General features: G+C 49.6%; 2 protein-coding genes across 3 annotated transcripts in view; both read right to left on the minus strand.

The window, feature by feature from the left end:
• The window catches only part of LOC134983565 (lactase/phlorizin hydrolase-like), a 744,668-nt gene that overhangs the window by 462,410 nt on the left and 259,559 nt on the right, over positions 1-22,699 (minus strand). The window lies entirely within an intron of this gene.
• On the minus strand, positions 924-12,809 carry LOC134983558 (zinc finger protein 23-like). Of its 2 annotated transcripts, none has more exons than XM_063949212.1 (4): positions 12,736-12,809; positions 12,520-12,617; positions 11,027-12,377; positions 924-2,657 (listed from the first exon to the last, which is right to left on the minus strand). In XM_063949212.1, exons 1-4 carry the CDS (start codon positions 12,767-12,769, stop codon positions 1,333-1,335), a joined length of 2,808 nt encoding a protein of 935 aa, XP_063805282.1. In that variant the 5' UTR covers positions 12,770-12,809; the 3' UTR covers positions 924-1,332. The 2 variants fall into 2 exon arrangements, with proteins under 2 accessions (XP_063805282.1, XP_063805281.1); XM_063949211.1 differs by having other exon boundaries at positions 924-2,660.

Raw genomic sequence — 22,699 nt, forward strand, 5'->3', positions numbered from 1 at the left:
GCCATAGACAGATACATGGTGACGTGACACTGACTGTGCGTGCTTCCACCGAGCAGAGAAGCTCTCACCCACTGGCTGACTAGTCTGGCCATAGACAGATACATGGTGACGTGACACTGACTGCGCATGCTTCCACCGAGCAGAGAAGCTCTCACCCACTGGCTGACTAGTCTGGCCATAGACAGATACATGGTGACGTGACACTGACTGTGCGTGCTTCCACCGACCAGAGAAGCTCTCACCCACTGGCTGACTAGTCTGGCCATAGACAGATACATGGTGACGTGACACTGACTGTGCGTGCTTCTGCCGAGCAGAGAAGCCCTCACCCACTGGCTGACTAGTCTGGCCATAGACAGATACATGGTGACGTGACACTGACTGTGCGTGCTTCCACCGAGCAGAGAAGCCCTCACCCACTGGCTGACTAGTCTGGCCATAGACAGATACATGGTGACGTGACACTGACTGTGCGTGCTTCCACCGAGCAGAGAAGCCCTCACCCACTGGCTGACTAGTCTGGCCATAGACAGATACATGGTGACGTGACACTGACTGTGTGTGCTTCTGCCGAGCAGAGAAGTCCTCACCCACTGGCTGACTAGTCTGGCCATAGACAGATACATGGTGACGTGACACTGACTGTGTGTGCTTCCATCGAGCAGAGAAGCCCTCACCCACTGGCTGACTAGTCTGGCCATAGACAGATACATGGTGACGTGACACTGACTGTGTGTGCTTCCACCGAGCAGAGAAGCCCTCACCCACTGGCTGACTAGTCTGGCCATAGACAGATACATGAATATATATATGTGGTGTCAGTGCCAAACTCTAATACATATGGTGTGAGAACTTAGGCGCAGCTGCTATTCCTCTATAGAATAAAGTTACACAATATACAGAAATGCACAACTAACCACACATAAAAAAGAAGTTTTAATATATGATAAAGAGCAATTTCAAATACAACACAGATGTAATACAATATCACAATGATAATTAAATATTACCACTGCATGTGTAAATGAAGGTCTTAATAAAATACCCATTATATCTCAAGTCCATTGCTGGTCTTCTGAGTTATGTCAATATCTGATCGAGTAAACGACCTACAATAAGTTCCACGTATTGCTGCTGTGTTCCAGTCTACTGCTCATGACATATAGGTCTGTGAATGGTAATTGCATTTATAGCAATGTGACTGGAATTTTCACTTACACTCAAAAAGTGTGTATAGCTTTAAGCTAACAGTTTGTGAGTGGATTCATGCTTATCTTTAAAGAATTCTATAAAAAATATCAATGGCATTAACATCAATTACTTCAACAGTGTTTAACACCCATCAGCTCCTATGTGACTTCTCTTGTGTGTAACAAGAGTTGATTTGTATGTAAAACATTTCCCACACTCAGAACATGGAAATGGTTTCTCCCCCGTGTGTATTCTCTGATGTATAACAAGATCTGATTTTTGTATAAAACTTTTACCACAATCAGAACATGGAAATGGTTTCTCACCTGTGTGACGTCTCTGATGTGCAACAAGATCTGATTTTTGTGAAAAACATTTCCCACACTCAGAACATGGAAATGGCTTTTCACCTGTGTGAGTTCTCTGATGTAAAACCAGATTTGATTTCTGTGTAAAACATTTCTCACACTCAGAACAAGAAAATGGCTTCTCACCTGTGTGAGTTCTCTGATGTTCAACAAGATATGCTTTTCGAGTAAACCATTTCCCACATTCAGCACATGGAAATGGTTTCTCACCTGTGTGACTTCTCTCGTGTTCAAAAAGATGTGTTTTTTGTGTAAAACATTTCCCACAATCAGAGCATGTAAATGGTTTCTCACCCGTGTGAATTCTCCAATGTTGATTAAAAACGGAACTGTATGTAAAACATTTCCCACACTCTGAACATTGAAATGGTTTCTCACGTAAGTGTATTCCCTGATGTTCAACAAGATACTTTTCCTCTGTAAAACATTTCCCACACTTCGAACATGGAAATGGCTTCTCACCTGTGTGAATCATCTGATGTCTAACAATATCTGATTTCCGTGTAAAACATTTCCCACACTCAGAGCATGGAAATAGTTTTTCACCTGTGTGAATTCTCAGATGTTCAACAAGATCTGATTTCCGTTTACAACATTTGCCACACTCAGAACATGTAAATGGCTTCTCACCTGTGTGACTTCTCTGATGTATAACAAGGCCTGCTTTCCGAGTAAAACATTTAGAACACTCAGAACACGGAAATGGTTTCTCGCCTGTGTGAATTCGCCAATGTTTGTTCAAATGTGATCTATATGGGAAACATTTCCCACACTCAGAACATGTAAATGGTTTCTTACTTTTGTGGGTTCTCTGATGTCTAATTAAAATTGACTGATGTTTAAAACATTTCCCACATTCAGAACAGGAGAAGACTGTATCACCAGTATGAGTTGTACTATGGGTAACAGATTCCAAGTTACTGCTAGAAGCTTCCTCGTGATTAGAGGGATCAGATGATATATCGGAACTGCGATGTACTGGATGTATATTTAGGGTTATGGAGATTTCGTCTGGAGAATCTCGTATGATGTTTTTGTTATCTTCTGTTTCGAACGCTGGAGATAAATGTTCCTCTGAGATATTCCTGTTGTGTTTATCTGCTGGAAATAAGATACAGGTAAATGGAGTCAAATATTTTACTCTATGGGTTCAAGATGTTTAGTTGTTTCATTTGTACATTTAAAAAAAAAAGAGTAAGAAAGTGATTGCAAACAGCAAATATAGGGGTTATTCAGGTTTGTTAGCAAACCATAAAAGTAGCCAACTGGGCAAAACCATGTTGCGCTTCAGGTGGGGCAGATGTAACATGTGCAGAGAGTCTTGTTATACAGATAAGGCATTGTCTTTAAAACTCCTTTCCTCGTGATCCATTTGATGCTGAGTTAGTCGGGCTGACTAATTATCTTCGCTCCCACTGGCATCTTCCTCTTCACTTTATTATGTAGCAAAGCCGAACAGAGGAAGCTAATCCGACTCTCAATCCGGAAAAGAAGAGATGGAAGAAACGCCATGACCCATAGAAAGGGAGTGACCGCAGTGTCCTCAGATGTACATACAAAATACTACAGTATCTCCTCATACACCTGATCTGTGGGACACTGGAAGAACGGTCACAGGAGTGGGTGCATTATAGGCATAACCGCGCATCTATTGGTTCAGGAATACCCTCTGGCCGGCCATTGGCTACTGGCAGTCATCTGATGGTCTCCAACATGGCGGTGCCCATTATGCAGATACGCAGAAACGCCGGTCATATAGAACAGACAACACCAAACACAGGCCATCATGACACAGGTTAGTGCTGACTGCTGCCAAGGCTGAGACCTTCCGCTGTCTCACCCGCCGTCCATGAGAAACTTGCATGCCACGCCGCGGCACTACCAGCGCCCGGATAGGTGAGTCCCGCAGACTAGTGCTAGACACCCACATAGTACTGACAGAGGAGCCCTGCTTAGACTTAAATGCTTTTCCCACTTTCCAGTTATACAAGATATACACAAGGAAAGGGGAGAGTGGAAAAAAAATGCAGAGACATAGAGGGTCATTCCGACCCATTCGCACGCGGTAGTTTGTTGCAGCGTTGAGAACGGGTCGGAACTGCACATGCACGGCGGCCACTTTGTGCATGCGCGTGGTTGCCCCGACACCGCCAGCGGAAAAAGGGATTGCAGCGGCGATCGCAAGAAGACTGACAGGCGGGAGGCGTTCTGGGGCATCCAGGCGTTTGGAGGGCGGATGTCTGATGTCAATTCCGAGACCTTCGTCGCTGGATCCGTCGCACAGGGTAAGTAAATCTGACCCTGTTCTTCTTTTCCTGTCTCCCCCTCTCTCTCACTCCTCTTCATCCTCCCATCTTCTCCATCTTCCTACCATTTCTCTCTACCTCACTACTTCTTATCTCTCTCCGTCTCATCTCTGCCACCTGTCTCCCCCTCTATCTCACTCCTCTTCATCCTCCCATCTTCTCCATCTTCCTGCCATCTCTCTCTATCTCACTACTTCTCATCTCTTTCCCTCTCATCTCTGCCACCTATCTCCCCCTCTCTCTCACTCCTCTTCATCCTCCTATCTTCTCCATCTTCCTGCCATCTCTCTCTATCTCACTACTTCTCATCTCTTTCCCTCTCATCTCTGCCATCTGTGTCGCCCTCTATCTCCTCTTCATGCTCCCATCTTCTCCATCTTCCTGCCATCTGTCTCTACTGCACTACTTCTCATCTCTCCCTCTCATCTCTGCCACCTCTCTCCCCCTCTCTATCTCACTCCTCTTCATCCTCCCATCTTCTCCATCTTCCTGCCATCTCTCAATACCCCACTACTTCTCATCTCACTCATCTCTGCCACCTGCCTCCCCATCTCTCTCACTCCTCTTCATCCTCCCATCTTCTCCATCTTCCTGCCATCTCTCTCTACCACACTACTTCTCATCTCTGCCATCTGTCTCCCCCTCTCTCTCTCTCTCACTCCTCTTCATCCTCCCATCTTCTCCATCTTCCTGCCATCTCTCTCTACCACACTACTTCTCATCTCTGCCACCTGTCTCCCCCCCCCTCTCTCACTCCTCTTCATCCTTCCATCTCTCTCTACCAAACTACTTCCCATCTCTCTCCCTCTCATCTCTGCCACCTGTCTCCCCCTCCCTCTCACTCCTCTTCATCCTTCCATCTCTCTCTACCAAACTACTTCCCATCTCTCTCCCTCTCATCTCTGCCACCTGTCTCCCCCTCCCTCTCACTCCTCTTCATCCTTCCATCTCTGCTTCTTCCTGCTATCTCTCTCTACCCCACTACTTCTCATCTCTGCCACCTGTCTCCCCTCTCTCACACTCCTCTTCATCCTCCAATCTTCTCCATCTTCCTGCCATTTCTCTCCACCCCATTACTTCTCATCTCTGCCACCTGTCTCCCCCTATCTCACTCCTCTTCATCCTCCCATCTTCTCCATCTTCCTGCAATCTCTCTACCCATTCTTCCTGCCATCTCTCTCTACCTCACTATTTCTCATCTCTCTCGCTCTCATCTCTGCCATTTGCCTCCCCCTCTATCTCACTCCTCTTCATCCTCCCATCTTCTCCATCTTCCTGCAATCTCTCTACCCATTCTTCCTGCCATCTCTCTCTACCTCACTATTTCTCATCTCTCTCGCTCTCATCTCTGCCACCTGTCTCCCCCTCTCACTCCTCTTCATCCTGCCATCTCTCCCCACCCCACTACTTCTCATCTCTGCCACCCGCCTCCACCGCTCTCTCACTCCTCTTCACCCTTCCATCTTCTCCATCTTCCTGCCATCTCTCTCTACCTCACTACTTCTCATCTCTGCCACCTGTTTCCCGCTCTCTATCTCACTCCTCTTCATCCTCCCATCTTCTCCATCTTCCTGCAATCTCTCTTCCCATTCTTCCTGCCACCTGACTACTTCTCATCTCTCTCATCTCTGCCATCTGTCTCCCCCTCTCACTCTTCATCCTCCCATCTCTCCATCTTCCTGCCATCTCTCTCTACCTTACTACTTCTCATCTCTGCCACCTGTTTCCCGCTCTCTATCTCACTCCTCTTCATCCTCCCATCTTCTCCATCTTCCTGCAATCTCTCTTCCCATTCTTCCTGCCACCTCTCTCTACCTCACTACTTCTCATCTCTCTCATCTCTGCCATCTGTCTCCCCCTCTCACTCTTCATCCTCCCATCTCTCCATCTTCCTGCCATCTCTCTCTACACCACTACTTCTCATCTCTCTCCCTCTCATCTCTGCCACCTCTCTCTCTCCTCTTCCACCTACCATCTCTCTCTACCCCACTACTTCTCATCTCTGCCACCAGTCTCCCCCTCTCTATCTCACTCCTCTTCATCCTCCCATCTTCTCCATCTGCCTGCCATCTCTCTCTACCCCTCTACTTCTCATCTCTCTCATATCTGCCACCTGTCTCCCCCTCTCTCACTCGTCTTCATCCTCCCATCTCTCGATACTGCACTACTTCTCATCTCTCTCCCTCTCATCTCTGCCATCTGTATCGCCCTCTCAGTCCTCTTCATCCTCCCATCTTCTCCATCTTCCTGCCATCTCTCTCCACCCCATTACTTCTCATCTCTGCCACCTGGCTCCCCCTCTCTATCTCACTCTTCATCCTCCCATCTTCTCCATCTTCCTGCAATCTCTCTATCCATTCTTCCTGCCATCTCTCTCTACCTCACTTCTTCTCATCTCTCTCCCTCTTATCTCTGCCACCTGTCTCCCCCTCTCACTCCTCTTCATCCTGCCATCTCTCCCCACCCCACTACTTCTCATCTCTGCCACCTGCCTCCACCTCTCTCTCACTCCTCTTCATCCTCCTATCTTCTCCATCTTCCTGCAATCTCTCTACCCATTCTTCCTGCCATCTCTCTACCTCACTTCTTCTCATCTCTCTCCCTCTCATCTCTGCCACCTGTCTCCCCCTCTATCTCACTCCTCTTCATCCTCCCATCTTCTCCATCTTCCTGCAATCTCTCTTCCCATTCTTCCTGCCACCTCTCTCTACCTCACTACTTCTCATCTCTCTCATCTCTGCCATCTGTCTCCCCCTCTCACTCTTCATCCTCCCATCTCTCCATCTTCCTGCCATCTCTCTCTACACCACTACTTCTCATCTCTCTCCCTCTCATCTCTGCCACCTCTCTCTCTCCTCTTCCACCTACCATCTCTCTCTACCCCACTACTTCTCATCTCTGCCACCAGTCTCCCCCTCTCTATCTCACTCCTCTTCATCCTCCCATCTTCTCCATCTGCCTGCCATCTCTCTCTACCCCTCTACTTCTCATCTCTCTCATATCTGCCACCTGTCTCCCCCTCTCTCACTCGTCTTCATCCTCCCATCTCTCGATACTGCACTACTTCTCATCTCTCTCCCTCTCATCTCTGCCATCTGTATCGCCCTCTCAGTCCTCTTCATCCTCCCATCTTCTCCATCTTCCTGCCATCTCTCTCCACCCCATTACTTCTCATCTCTGCCACCTGGCTCCCCCTCTCTATCTCACTCTTCATCCTCCCATCTTCTCCATCTTCCTGCAATCTCTCTATCCATTCTTCCTGCCATCTCTCTCTACCTCACTTCTTCTCATCTCTCTCCCTCTTATCTCTGCCACCTGTCTCCCCCTCTCACTCCTCTTCATCCTGCCATCTCTCCCCACCCCACTACTTCTCATCTCTGCCACCTGCCTCCACCTCTCTCTCACTCCTCTTCATCCTCCTATCTTCTCCATCTTCCTGCAATCTCTCTACCCATTCTTCCTGCCATCTCTCTACCTCACTTCTTCTCATCTCTCTCCCTCTCATCTCTGCCACCTCTCTCCCCCTCTATCTCACTCCTCTTCATCCTCCCATCTTCTCCATCTTCCTGCAATCTCTCTACCCATTCTTCCTGCCATCTCTCTACCTCACTTCTTCTCATCTCTCCCCCTCTAATCTCTGCCACCTGTCTCCCCATCTCACTCCTCTTCATCCTGCCATCTCTCCCCACCCCACTACTTCTCATCTCTGCCACCCGCCTCCACCTCTCTCTCACTCTTCACCCTTCCATCTTCTCCATCTTCCTGCCATCTCTCTCTACCTCACTACTTCTCATCTCTGCCACCTGTTTCCCGCTCTCTATCTCACTCCTCTTCATCCTCCCATCTTCTCCATCTTCCTGCAATCTCTCTTCCCATTCTTCCTGCCACCTCACTACTTCTCATCTCTCTCATCTCTGCCATCTGTCTCCCCCTCTCACTTTTCATCCTCCCATCTCTCCATCTTCCTGCCATCTCTCTCTACCTCACTACTTCTCATCTCTGCCACCTGTTTCCCGCTCTCTATCTCACTCCTCTTCATCCTCCCATCTTCTCCATCTTCCTGCAGTCTCTCTTCCCATTCTTCCTGCCACCTCACTACTTCTCATCTCTCTCATCTCTGCCATCTGTCTCCCCCTCTCACTCTTCATCCTCCCATCTCTCCATCTTCCTGCCATCTCTCTCTACGTCACTACTTCTCATCTCTGCCATCTGTCTCCCCCTCTCTATCTCACTCCTCTTCATGCTCCCATCTTCTCCATCTTCCTGCCATCTCTCTCTACACAACTACTTCTCATCTCTGCCACCTGTCTCCCCCTCTCTATCTCACTCCTCTTCATCCTCCCATCTTCTCCATCTTCCTGCCATCTGTTTCTACTGCACTACTTCTCATCTCTCCCTCTCATCTCTGCCACCTGTCTCCCCCTCTCTATCTCACTCCTCTTCATCCTCCCATCTTCTCCATCTTCCTGCCATCTCTCTCTACTACCTGTGTCCCGCTCTCTATCTCACTCCTCTTCATCCTCCCATCTCTCCATCTTCTTGCCATCTCTCTCTACCCCGCTACTTCTCATCTCGCTCCTTCTCATCTCTGCCACCTGTCTCCCCCTCTATCTCATTTCTCTTCATCCTCCCATCTTCTCCATCTTCCTGGCATCTCTCTTCCTGTTCTTCCTGCCATCTCTCTCTACCCCACTACTTCTCATCTCTCTCCCTCTCATCTCTGCCACCTGTTTCCCCTCTCTCTCTCTCTCTCTCTCTCTCTCACTCCTCTTCATCCTCCCATCTCTCCATCTTCCTGCTATTTCTCTCTACACCACTACTTATCTCTCTCCCTCTAATCTCTACCCCTCTTCCCACCCCCAGTATCCCCCTCTCATCTCTTCCCATTCTTCCTGCTATCTCTCTACCCCACCACTTCTCATCTCTACCACCACCCCCTTCCTGACATTTGGTTTCTTTTTATCTTTTATCCCCAGCTCTATCTCGCTCCTCTGCCAACTCAGTCCCTTCCCTACATCCTCCCGTCTCTACCCATCTTCTTGCCATCTCTATCTAAGATCTTCCTGCCATCTGTCTCCTCCTTTATTCCCAGTTCTATGTCACTCCTCTTTCTACCATCTCAGTCCCTCCCTCCTTCATCCTCCGATTTCTTCTCCTGCCATCTGTCTACCCCTCTTTACCCAGCTTTGCACTCAATCTTCCTCCCAACTTTCTCTCCCTCTTACTGCCATCTCTTACTCCCAGGAGTATAATTGGGGCTGATGGCTCCTGATGTATGAGATACACCAGAGAGTGTGGGGAGGAGACTGGTCAGATCTCTGGGCTGGTAACACAGTGACATGATGTGAGGGGGAGAGCAGGAGTATAATAGGGGCTGATGGCTCCTGATGTATGAGATACATCAGAGAGTGTGGGGAGGAGACTGGTCAGATCTCTGGGCTGGTAACACACAGTGACATGATGTGAGGGGAGAGCAGGAGTATAATTGGGGCTGATGTCTCCTGATGTATGAGATACACCAGAGAGTGTGGGGAGGAGACTGGTCAGATCTCTGGGCTGGTAACACACAGTGACATGATGTGAGGGGAGAGCAGGAGTATAATTGGGGCTGATGGCTCCTGATGTATGAGATAACCCAGAGAGTGTGGGGATGAGACTGGTCAGATCTCTGGGCTGGTAACACACAGTGACACGATGTGAGGGGGAGAGCAGGAGTATAATAGGGGCTAATGTCTCCTGATGTATGAGATACATCAGAGAGTGTGGGGAGGAGACTGGTCAGATCTCTGGGCTGGTAACACACAGTGACATGATGTGAGGGGGAGAGCAGGAGTATAATAGGGGCTGATGTCTCCTGATGTATGAGATACATCAGAGAGTGTGGGGAAGAGACTGGTCAGATCTCTGGGATGGTAACACACAGTGACATGATGTGAGGGGGAGAGCAGGAGTATAATAGGGGCTGATGGCTCCTGATGTATTAGATACACCAGAGAGTGTGGGGAAGAGACTGGTCAGATCTCTGGGATGGTAACACACAGTGACATGATGTGAGGGGGAGAGCAGGAGTATAATAGGGGCTGATGGCTCCTGATGTATGATATACACCAGAGAGTGTGGGGAGGGGACTGGTCAGATCTCTGGGCTGGTAACACACAGTGACATGATGTGAGGGGGAGAGCAGGAGTATAATAGGGGCTGATGTCTCCTGATGTATGAGATACATCAGAGAGTGTGGGGAGGAGACTGGTCAGATCTCTGGGCTGGTAACACACAGTGACATGATGTGAGGATGAGAGCAGGAGTATAATAGGGGCTGATGGCTCCTGATGTATGAGATACACCAGAGAGTGTGGGGAAGAGACTGGTCAGATCTCTGGGATGGTAACACACAGTGACATGATGTGAGGGGGAGAGCAGGAGTATAATAGGGGCTGATGGCTCCTGATGTATGAGATACACCAGAGAGTGTGGGGAGGAGACTGGTCAGATCTCTGGGCAGGTAACACAGTGACATGATGTGAGGGGGAGAGCAGGAGTATAATAGGGGCTGATGGCTCCTGATGTATGAGATACACCAGAGAGTGTGGGGAGGAGACTGGTCAGATCTCTGGGCTGGTGACACACAGTGACATAATGTGAGGGGGAGAGCAGGAGTATAATAGAAGCTGATGGCTCCTGATGTATGAGATACACCAGAGAGTGTGTTGAGGAGACTGGTCAGATCTCTGGGCTGGTGACACACAGTGACATAATGTGAGGGGGAGAGCAGGAGTATAATAGAAGCTGATGGCTCCTGATGTATGAGATACACCAGAGAGTGTGGGGAGGAGACTGGTCAAATCTCTGGGCTGGTAACACAGTGACATGATGTGAGGAGGAGAGCAGGAGTATAATAGGAGATGATGGCTCCTGATGTATGAGATACACCAGAGAGTGTGTTGAGGAGACTGGTCAGATCTCTGGGCTGGTGACACACAGTGACATGATGTGAGGGGAGAGCAGGAGTATAATAGGGGCTGATGGCTCCTGATGTATGAGATACACCAGAGAGTGTGTTGAGGAGACTGGTCAGATCTCTGGGCTGGTGACACACAATGACATCATAGTGCCTTGAGAATTTTTTTTTACTATTTTCTGTAATAAGTGATTATTACTCACCTATGCTGATATCTGTAGGGATCTCCTCTTCTTTACATTGCTGATCACCCTTCACATACGCCTTTTCTTCTCCCTCTATATCTTCTGTCTTTATATCAGTCACATATGTCTCTTCTTCTTCCTCTATATCTTCTGCCTTTATATCAGTCACATACGTCTCTTCTTCTCCCTCTATATCTTCTGCCTTTATATCAGTCACATACGTCTCTTCTTCTCCCTCTGTATCTTCTGCCTTTATATCAGTCACATACGTCTCTTCTTCTTCCTCTATATCTTCTGCCTTTATATCAGTCACATACGTCTCTTCTTCTCCTTCTATGTCTTCTGCCTTTATATCAGTCACATACGTCTCTTCTTCTCCCTCTATATCTTCTGCCTTTATATCAGTCACATACGTCTCTTCTTCTCCCTCTGTATCTTCTGCCTTTATATCAGCCACATACGTCTCTTCTTCTTCCTCTATATCTTCTGCCTTTATATCAGCCACATACGTCTCTTCTTCTCCCTCTATATCTTCTGCCTTTATATCAGTCACATACGTCTCTTCTTCTCCCTCTATATCTTCTGCCTTTATATCAGTCACATACGTCTCTTCTTCTCCCTCTATATCTTCTGCCTTTATATCAGTCACATACGTCTCTTCTTCTCCCTCTATATCTTCTGCCTTTATATCAGTCACATACGTCTCTTCTCCCTCTATATCTTCTGCCTTTATATCAGTCACATACGTCTCTTCTTCTCCCTCTATATCTTCTGCCTTTATATCAGTCACATACGTCTCTTCTTCTTCCTCTATATCTTCTGCCTTCATATCAGTCACATACGTCTCTTCTCCATCTCTATCTTCTGCCTTTATATCAGTCACATACGTCTCTTCTTCTTCCTCTATATCTTCTGCCTTCATATCAGTCACATATGTCTCTTCTCCCTCTATATCTTCTGCCTTTATATCAGTCACATACGTCTCTTCTCCCTCTATATCTTCTGCCTTTATATCAGTCACATACGTCTCTTCTTCTCCCTCTATATCTTCTGCCTTTATATCAGTCACATACGTCTCTTCTTCTCCCTCTATATCTTCTGCCTTTATATCAGTCACATACGTCTCTTCATCTCCCTCTATATCTTCTGCCTTTATATCAGTCACATACGTCTCTTCTTCTCCCTCTGTATCTTCTGCCTTTATATCAGTCACATACGTCTCTTCTTCTCCCTCTATATCTTCTGCCTTCATATCAGTCACATACATTTCTCCTTCTCCCTCTATATCTTCTGTCTTTATATCAGTCACATACGTCTCTTCTTCTTCCTCTGTATATTTGACCTTAATATTATTCATGTGGTCTTCACCCTACATAAACCAGCAATAAAAGAAAACATTAAACATTTCTGATATCTGTAATAGAATACAAATAATTAGACACACAGCTCCTTTACAGATAATATAGTTAGAGTCACTTTGGTATATAGGTGAGACCCTAAATCCCACCTACCTGATCCTCCTGTGGGGTCCTGTGATTCTCCTCTGTACAATCCTGGGAATACAGAGGACGGAGACATCTCTCTGGGGTATCTCTGTTACTGGGCCCATCTGTAGGAGACACACAGTGACTGGGTACAGTGTATATATGTGATTATCAGGTGATGTGTGTATATAGGGACCCCCATACCTGCTCTCCCCTGTACAATACATGACAGTCTCCTCTTACCCAGTGATGTGAGGGGTCGGTGATTCTCCATCATCAATTCCTTGTACAGACCCCTGTGTTCCTCTATATACTCCCCCTCCTGCATGGAGACATAGACAGTGACATCCTGACACCTTATAGGAACCTGACACACACAGTGATACAGTCATCACCCAGACACATCCCCTGGTGTTACTGTATAATGCCCCATTCCCAGCAGTCGCCTCTCCAGTCATCACCCAGACACATCCCCTGGTGTTACTGTATAATGCCCCATTCCCAGCAGTCACCTCTCCAGTCATCAGACACGTCCTCCGGTGTTACTGTATAATGTCCCATTCCCAGCAGTCACCTCTCCAGTCATCACCCAGACACGTCCCCTGGTGTTACTGTATAACACCCCATTCCCAGCATTCACCTCTCCAGTCATTACCCAGACACGTCCCCTGGTGTTACTGTATAATGCCCCATTCCCAGCAGTCGCCTCTCCAGTCATCACAGAGACACGTCCCCTGGTGTTACTGTATAATGCCCCATTCCCAGCATTCACCTCTCCAGTCATTACCCAGACACATCCCCTGGTGTTACTGTATAATGTCCCATTCCCAGCAGTCACCTCTGCAGTCATCACCCAGACACGTCCCCCGGTGTTACTGTATAATGTCCCATTCCCAGCAGTCACCTCTGCAGTCATCACCCAGACATGTCCCCCGGTGTTACTGTATAATGTCCCATTCCCAGCAGTCACCTCTGCAGTCATCACCCAGACACATCCCCTGGTGTTACTGTATAATGTCCCATTCCCAGCAGTCACCTCTCCAGTCATCACCCAGACACATCCCCTGGTGTTACTGTATAATGTCCCATTACCAGCAGTCACCTCTCCAGTCATCACCCCTGACACGTCACCCGGTGTTATTGTATAATGTCCCATTCCCAGCAGTCACCTCTCCAGTCATCACCCAGACACGTCCCCCGGTGTTACTGTATAATGTCCCATTCCCAGCAGTCACCTCTCCAGTCATCACCCAGACACATCTCTCGGTGTTACTGTATAATGTCCCATTCCCAGCAGTCGCCTCTCCAGTCATCACCCAGACACATCCCCTGGTGTTACTCTATAATGTCCAATTGCCAGCAGTCACCTCTCCAGTCACCACCCAGACACGTCCCCTGGTGTTACTGTATAATGTCCCATTCCCAGCAGTTGCCTCTCCATTCATCACCTAGACACATCCCCTGGTGTTACTGTATAATGTCCCATTCCCAGCAGTCACCTCTCCAGTCATCACCCAGACACGTCCCCCGGTGTTACTGTATAATGTCCCATTCCCAGCAGTCACCTCTCCGGTGATCACCCAGACACGTCCCGCTGTGTTACTGTATAATGCCCCATTCCCAGCAGTCACCTCTCCAGTCATCACCCAGACACGTCCCCTGGTATTACTGTATAATGTCCCATTCCCTGCAGTCACCTCTCCAGTCATCACCCAGACACATCCCCTGGTGTTACTGTATAATGTCCCATTCCCAGCAGTCGCCTCTCCAGTCATCACCCAGACACATCCCCTGGTGTTACTGTATAATGTCCCATTCCCAGCAGTCACCTCTCCAGTCACCACTCAGACACGTCCCCTGGTGTTACTGTATAATGCCCCATTCCCAGCAGTCACCTCTCCAGTCATCACCCAGACACGTCCCCTGGTGTTACTGCATAATACCCCATTCCCAGCAGTCACCTCTCCAGTCATCACCCAGACACGTCCCCTGGTGTTACTGTATAATGCCCCATTCCCAGCAGTCACCTCTCCGGTGATCACCCAGACACGTCCCGCTGTGTTACTGTATAATGCCCCATTCCCAGCAGTCACCTCTCCAGTCATCATCCGGACACATCCCCCGGTGTTACTGTATAATGTCCCATTCCCTGCAGTCACCTCTCCAGTCATCACCCAGACACATCCCCTGGTGTTACTGTATAATGTCCCATTCCCAGCAGTCGCCTCTCCAGTCATCACCCAGACACATCCCCTGGTGTTACTGTATAATGTCCAATTGCCAGCAGTCACCTCTCCAGTCATCACCCAGACACATCCCCTGGTGTTACTGTATAATGTCCCATTCCCAGAAGTCACTTCTCCAGTCATCAGCCAGACACATCCCCTGGTGTTACTGTATAATGGCCCATTCCCAGCAGTCACCTCTCCAGTCATCACCCAGACACGTCCCCTGGTGTTACTGTATAATGTCCCATTCCCAGCATTCACCTCTCCAGTCATCACTCAGACACGTCCCCCGGTGTTACTGTATAATGTCCCATTCCCAGCAGTCACCTTTCCAGTCATCACCCAGACACGTCCCCCGGTGTTACTTTATAATGTCCCATTCCCAGCATTCACCTCTCCAGTCATCACCCCTGACACGTCCCCCGGTGTTATTGTATAATGTCCCATTCCCAGCAGTCACCTCTCCAGTCATCACCCAGACACGTCCCCCAATGTTACTGTATAATGTCCCATTCCCAGCAGTCGCCTCTCCAGTCATCACCCAGACACATCTCTCGGTGTTACTGTATAATGTCCCATTCCCAGCAGTCGCCTCTCCAGTCATCACCCAGACACGTCCCCCGGTGTTACTGTATAATGTCCCATTCCCAGCAGTCACCTCTCCAGTCATCACCCAGACACGTCCCCCAATGTTACTGTATAATGTCCCATTCCCAGCAGTCGCCTCTCCAGTCATCACCCAGACACGTCCCCTTGTGTTACTGCATAATAACCCATTCCCAGCAGTCACCTATCCAGTCATCACCCAGACACGTCCCCTGGTGTTACTGTAAAATGTCCCATTCCCAGCAGTCACCTCTCCAGTCATCACCCAGACACGTCCCGCTGTGTTACTGTATAATGCCCCATTCCCAGCAGTCACCTCTCCAGTCATCATCCAGACACGTCCCCTGGGGTTACTGTATAATGCCCCATTTCCAGCAGTCACCTCTCCAGTCATCACCCAGACACGTCCCCTGGTGTTACTGTATAAATGCCCCATTCCCAGCAGTCACCTCTCCAGTCATCACCCAGACACATCCCCTGGTGTTACTGTATAATGTCCCATTCCCAGCAGTCACCTCTCCAGTCATCACCCAGACACGTCCCCTGGTGTTACTGTATAATGCCCCATTCCCAGCAGTCACCTCTCCAGTCATCACCCAGATACGTCCCCCGGTGTTACTGTATAATGTACCATTCCCAGCAGTCACCTCTCCAGTCATCACCCAGACACGTCCCCCGGTGTTACTGTATAATGCACCATTCCCAGCAGTCACCTCTCCAGTCATCACCCAGACACGTCCCCTGGTGTTACTGTATAATGTCCCATTCCCAGCAGTCGCCTCTCCAGTCACCACACAGACACGTCCCCTGGGGTTACTGTATAATGTCCCATTCCCAGCAGTCACCTCTCCAGTCATCACCCAGACACGTCCCCTGGTGTTACTGTAAAATGTCCCATTCCCAGCAGTCGCCTCTCCAGTCATCACCCAGACACATCCCCTGGTGTTACTGTATAATGCCCCATTCCCAGCAGTCACCTCTCCAGTCATCACCCAGACACATCCCCTGGTGTTACTGTATAATGACCAATTGCCAGCAGTCACCTCTCCAGTCATCACCCAGACACATCCCCTGGTGTTACTGTATAATGTCCCATTCCCAGCAGTCACCTCTCCAGTCATCACCCAGACACATCCCCTGGTGTTACTGTATAATGTCCCATTCCCAGCAGTCACCTCTCCAGTCATCATCCAGACACGTCCCCTGGGGTTACTGTATAATGTCCAATTGCCAGCAGTCACCTCTCCAGTCATCACCCAGACACGTCCCCTGGTGTTACTGTATAATGCCCCATTCCCAGCAGTCACCTCTCCAGTCATCACCCAGACACGTCCCCCGGTGTTACTGTATAATGTCCCATTCCCAGCAGTCACCTCTCCAGTCATCACCCAGACACGTCCCCCGGTGTTATTGTATAATGTCCCATTCCCAGCAGTCACCTCTCTAGTCATCACCCAGACACATCTCTCGGTGTTACTGTATAATGTCCCATTCCCAGCAGTCGCCTCTCCAGTCATCACCCAGACACATACCCTGGTGTTACTGTATAATGTCCAATTGCCAGCAGTCACCTCTCCAGTCACCACCCAGACACGTCCCCAGGTGTTACTGTATAATGTCCCATTCCCAGCAGTCACCTCTCCAGTCATCACCTAGACACGTCCCCCGGTGTTATTGTATAATGTCCCATTCCCAGCAGTCACCTCTCTAGTCATCACCCAGACACATCTCTCGGTGTTACTGTATAATGTCCCATTCCCAGCAGTCGCCTCTCCAGTCATCACCCAGACACATACCCTGGTGTTACTGTATAATGTCCAATTGCCAGCAGTCACCTCTCCAGTCACCACCCAGACACGTCCCCTGGTGTTACTGTATAATGGCCCATTCCCAGCAGTCAGCTCTCCAGTCATCACCCAGACACGTCCCCCGGTGTTACTGTATAATGTCCCATTCCCAGCAGTCACCTCTCCAGTCACCACTCAGACACGTCACCTGGTGTTACTGTATAATGGCTCATTCCCAGCAGTCACCTCTCCAGTCATCACCCAGACACGTCCCCTGGTGTTACTGTATAATGTCCCATTCCCAGCAGTCGCCTCTCCAGTCATCACCCAGACACATCCCCTGGTGTTACTGTATAATGTCCAATTGCCAGCAGTCACCTCTCCAGTCATCACCCAGACACATCCCCTGGTGTTACTGTATAATGTCCCATTCCCAGAAGTCACTTCTCCAGTCATCAGCCAGACACATCCCCTGGTGTTACTGTATAATGGCCCATTCCCAGCAGTCACCTCTCCAGTCATCACCCAGACACGTCCCCTGGTGTTACTGTATAATGTCCCATTCCCAGCATTCACCTCTCCAGTCATCACCCAGACACGTCCCCCGGTGTTACTTTATAATGTCCCATTCCCAGCATTCACCTCTCCAGTCATCACCCCTGACACGTCCCCCGGTGATATTGTATAATGTCCCATTCCCAGCAGTCACCTCTCCAGTCATCACCCAGACACGTCCCCCAATGTTACTGTATAATGTCCCATTCCCAGCAGTCGCCTCTCCAGTCATCACCCAGACACATCCCCTGGTGTTACTGTATAATGTCCCATTCCCTGCAGTCACCTCTCCAGTCATCACCCAGACACATCCCCTGGTGTTACTGTATAATGTCCCATTCCCAGCAGTCGCCTCTCCAGTCATCACCCAGACACATCCCCTGGTGTTACTGTATAATGTCCCATTCCCAGAAGTCACTTCTACAGTCATCAGCCAGACACATCCCCTGGTGTTACTGTATAATGGCCCATTCCCAGCAGTCACCTCTCCAGTCATCACTCAGACACGTCCCCCGGTGTTACTGTATAATGTCCCATTCCCAGCAGTCACCTTTCCAGTCATCACCCAGACACGTCCCCCGGTGTTACTGTATAATGTCCCATTCCCAGCAATCACCTCTCCAGTCATCACCCCTGACACGTCCCCCGGTGTTATTGTATAATGTCCCATTCCCAGCAGTCACCTCTCCAGTCATCACCCAGACACGTCCCCCAATGTTACTGTATAATGTCCCATTCCCAGCAGTCGCCTCTCCAGTCATCACCCAGACACATCTCTCGGTGTTACTGTATAATGTCCCATTCCCAGCAGTCGCCTCTCCAGTCATCACCCAGACACGTCCCCCGGTGTTACTGTATAATGTCCCATTCCCAGCAGTCACCTCTCCAGTCATCACCCCTGACACGTCCCCCGGTGTTATTGTATAATGTCCCATTCCCAGCAGTCACCTCTCCAGTCATCACCCAGACACGTCCCCCAATGTTACTGTATAATGTCCCATTCCCAGCAGTCGCCTCTCCAGTCATCACCCAGACACATCCCCCGCTGTTACTGTATAATGCCCCATTCCCAACAGTCACCTCTCCAGTCATCACCCAGACACGTCCCCTTGTGTTACTGCATAATAACCCATTCCCAGCAGTCACCTCTCCAGTCATCACCCAGACACGTCCTCTGGTGTTACTGTAAAATGTCCCATTCCCAGCAGTCACCTCTCCAGTCATCACCCAGACACGTCCCGCTGTGTTACTGTATAATGCCCCATTCCCAGCAGTCACCTCTCCAGTCATCATCCAGACACGTCCCCTGGGGTTACTGTATAATGCCCCATTCCCAGCAGTCACCTCTCCAGTCATCACCCAGACACGTCCCCTGGTGTTACTGTATAAATGCCCCATTCCCAGCAGTCACCTCTCCAGTCATCACCCAGACACATCCCCTGGTGTTACTGTATAATGTCCCATTCCCAGCAGTCACCTCTCAAGTCATCACCCAGACACGTCCCCTGGTGTTACTGTATAATGCCCCATTCCCAGCAGTCACCTCTCTAGTCATCACCCAGATACGTCCCCCGGTGTTACTGTATAATGTCCAATTCCCAGCAGTCACCTCTCCAGTCATCACACAGACACGTCCCCCGGTGTTACTGTATAATGCCCCATTCCCAGCAGTCACCTCTCCAGTCATCACCCAGACACATCACCCGGTGTTACTGTATAATGTCCCATTCCCAGCAGTCACCTCTCCAGTCATCACCCAGACACGTCCCCCGGTGTTACTGTATAATGCACCATTCCCAGCAGTCACCTCTCCAGTCATCACCCAGACACGTCCCCTGGTGTTACTGTATAATGTCCCATTCCCAGCAGTCACCTCTCCAGTCATCACCCAGACACGTCCCCTGGTGTTACTGTATAATGTCCCATTCCCAGCAGTCGCCTCTCCAGTCATCACCCAGACACATCCCCTGGTGTTACTGTATAATGCCCCAATCCCAGCAGTCACCTCTCCAGTCATCACCCAGACACATCCCCTGGTGTTACTGTATAATGACCAATTGCCAGCAGTCACCTCTCCAGTCATCACCCAGACACATCCCCTGGTGTTACTGTATAATGTCCCATTCCCAGCAGTCACCTCTCCAGTCATCACCCAGACACATCCGCTGGTGTTACTGTATAATGTCCCATTCCCAGCAGTCGCCTCTCCAGTCATCACCCAGACACATCCCCTGGTGTTACTGTATAATGTCCAATTGCCAGCAGTCACCTCTCCAGTCATCACCCAGACACATCCCCTGGTGTTACTGTATAATGTCCCATTCCCAGAAGTCACTTCTCCAGTCATCAGCCAGACACATCCCCTGGTGTTACTGTATAATGGCCCATTCCCAGCAGTCACCTCTCCAGTCATCACCCAGACACGTCCCCTGGTGTTACTGTATAATGTCCCATTCCCAGCATTCACCTCTCCAGTCATCACTCAGACACGTCCCCCGGTGTTACTGTATAATGTCCCATTCCCAGCAGTCACCTTTCCAGTCATCACCCAGACACGTCCCCCGGTGTTACTGTATAATGTCCCATTCCCAGCAATCACCTCTCCAGTCATCACCCCTGACACGTCCCCCGGTGTTATTGTATAATGTCCCATTTCCAGCAGTCACCTCTCCAGTCATCACCCAGACACGTCCCCCAATGTTACTGTATAATGTCCCATTCCCAGCAGTCGCCTCTCCAGTCATCACCCAGACACATCTCTCGGTGTTACTGTATAATGTCCCATTCCCAGCAGTCGCCTCTCCAGTCATCACCCAGACACGTCCCCCAATGAAACTGTATAATGTCCCATTCCCAGCAGTCGCCTCTCCAGTCATCACCCAGACACATCCCCCGCTGTTACTGTATAATGCCCCATTCCCAGCAGTCACCTCTCCAGTCATCACCCAGACACGTCCCCTGGTGTTACTGTAAAATGTCCCATTCCCAGCAGTCACCTCTCCAGTCATCACCCAGACACGTCCCGCTGTGTTACTGTATAATGCCCCATTCCCAGCAGTAACCTCTCCAGTCATCACCCAGACACGTCCCCTGGTGTTACTGTAAAATGTCCCATTCCCAGCAGTAACCTCTCCAGTCATCACCCAGACACGTCCCGCTGTGTTACTGTATAATGCCCCATTCCCAGCAGTCACCTCTCCAGTCATCATCCAGACACGTCCCCTGGGGTTACTGTATAATGCCCCATTCCCAGCAGTCACCTCTCCAGTCATCACCCAGACACGTCCCCTGGTGTTACTGTATAAATGCCCCATTCCCAGCAGTCACCTCTCCAGTCATCACCCAGACACATCCCCTGGTGTTACTGTATAATGGCCCTCATTCCGAGTTGATCGGTCGCAAGGCGAATTTAGCAGAGTTACACACGCTAAGCCTACGCCTACTGGGAGTGTATCTTAGCTTCTTAAAATTGCGACCGATGTAATCGCAATATTGCGATTAAAAACTACTTTGCAGTTTCTGAGTAACTTCAACCTTACTCTGCCTGTGCGATCAGTTCAGTGCTTGTCGTTCCTGGTTTGACGTCACAAACACACCCAGCGTTCGCTCAGACACTCCCCCGTTTCTCCAGCCACTCCTGCGTTTTTTCCGGAAACGGTAGCGTTTTCATCCACACGCCCATAAAACGCCGTGTTTCCGCCCAGTAACACCCATTTCCTGTCAATCACATTACGATCGCCGGAGCGATGAAAAAGCCGTGAGTAAAAATACTATCTTCATTGTTAAATTACTTGGCGCAGTCGCAGTGCGAATATTGCGCATGCGTACTAAGCGGATTTTCATTGCGATGCGATGAAAAATACCGAGCGAACGACTCGGAATGAGGGCCAATGTCCCATTCCCAGCAGTCACCTCTCCAGTCATCACCCAGACACGTCCCCTGGTGTTACTGTATAATGTCCCATTCCCAGCAGTCGCCTCTCCAGTCATCACCCAGACACATCCCCTGGTGTTACTGTATAATGTCCAATTGCCAGTAGTCACCTCTCCAGTCATCACCCAGACACATCCCCTGGTGTTACTGTATAATGTCCCATTCCCAGCAGTCAGCTCTCCAGTCATCACTCAGACACGTCCCCTGGTGTTACTGTATAATGTCCCATTCCCAGCATTCACCTCTCCAGTCATGACTCAGACACGTCCCCCGGTGTTACTGTATAATGTCCCATTCCCAGCAGTCACCTTTCCAGTCATCACCCAGACACGTCCCCCGGTGTTACTGTATAATGTCCCATTCCCAGCAATCACCTCTCCAGTCATCACCCCTGACACGTCCCCCGGTGTTATTGTATAATGTCCCATTCCCAGCAGTCACCTCTCCAGTCATCACCCAGACACGTCCCCCAATGTTACTGTATAATGTCCCATTCCCAGCAGTCGCCTCTCCAGTCATCACCCAGACACATCTCTCGGTGTTACTGTATAATGTCCCATTCCCAGCAGTCGCCTCTCCAGTCATCACCCAGACACGTCCCCCGGTGTTACTGTATAATGTCCCATTCCCAGCAGTCACCTCTCCAGTCATCACCCCTGACACGTCCCCCGGTGTTATTGTATAATGTCCCATTCCCAGCAGTCACCTCTCCAGTCATCACCCAGACACGTCCCCCAATGAAACTGTATAATGTCCCATTCCCAGCAGTCGCCTCTCCAGTCATCACCCAGACACATCCCCCGCTGTTACTGTATAATGCCCCATTCCCAGCAGTCACCTCTCCAGTCATCACCCAGACACGTCTCCTTGTGTTACTGCATAATAACCCATTCCCAGCAGTCACCTCTCCAGTCATCACCCAGACACGTCCCCTGGTGTTACTGTAAAATGTCCCATTCCCAGCAGTCACCTCTCCAGTCATCATCCAGACACGTCCCGCTGTGTTACTGTATAATGCCCCATTCCCAGCAGTCACCTCTCCAGTCATCATCCAGACACGTCCCCTGGGGTTACTGTATAATGCCCCATTCCCAGCA

Source organism: Pseudophryne corroboree, assembly GCF_028390025.1.
Source record: "Pseudophryne corroboree isolate aPseCor3 chromosome 3 unlocalized genomic scaffold, aPseCor3.hap2 SUPER_3_unloc_18, whole genome shotgun sequence".
Lineage (NCBI taxonomy): Eukaryota > Metazoa > Chordata > Amphibia > Anura > Myobatrachidae > Pseudophryne > Pseudophryne corroboree.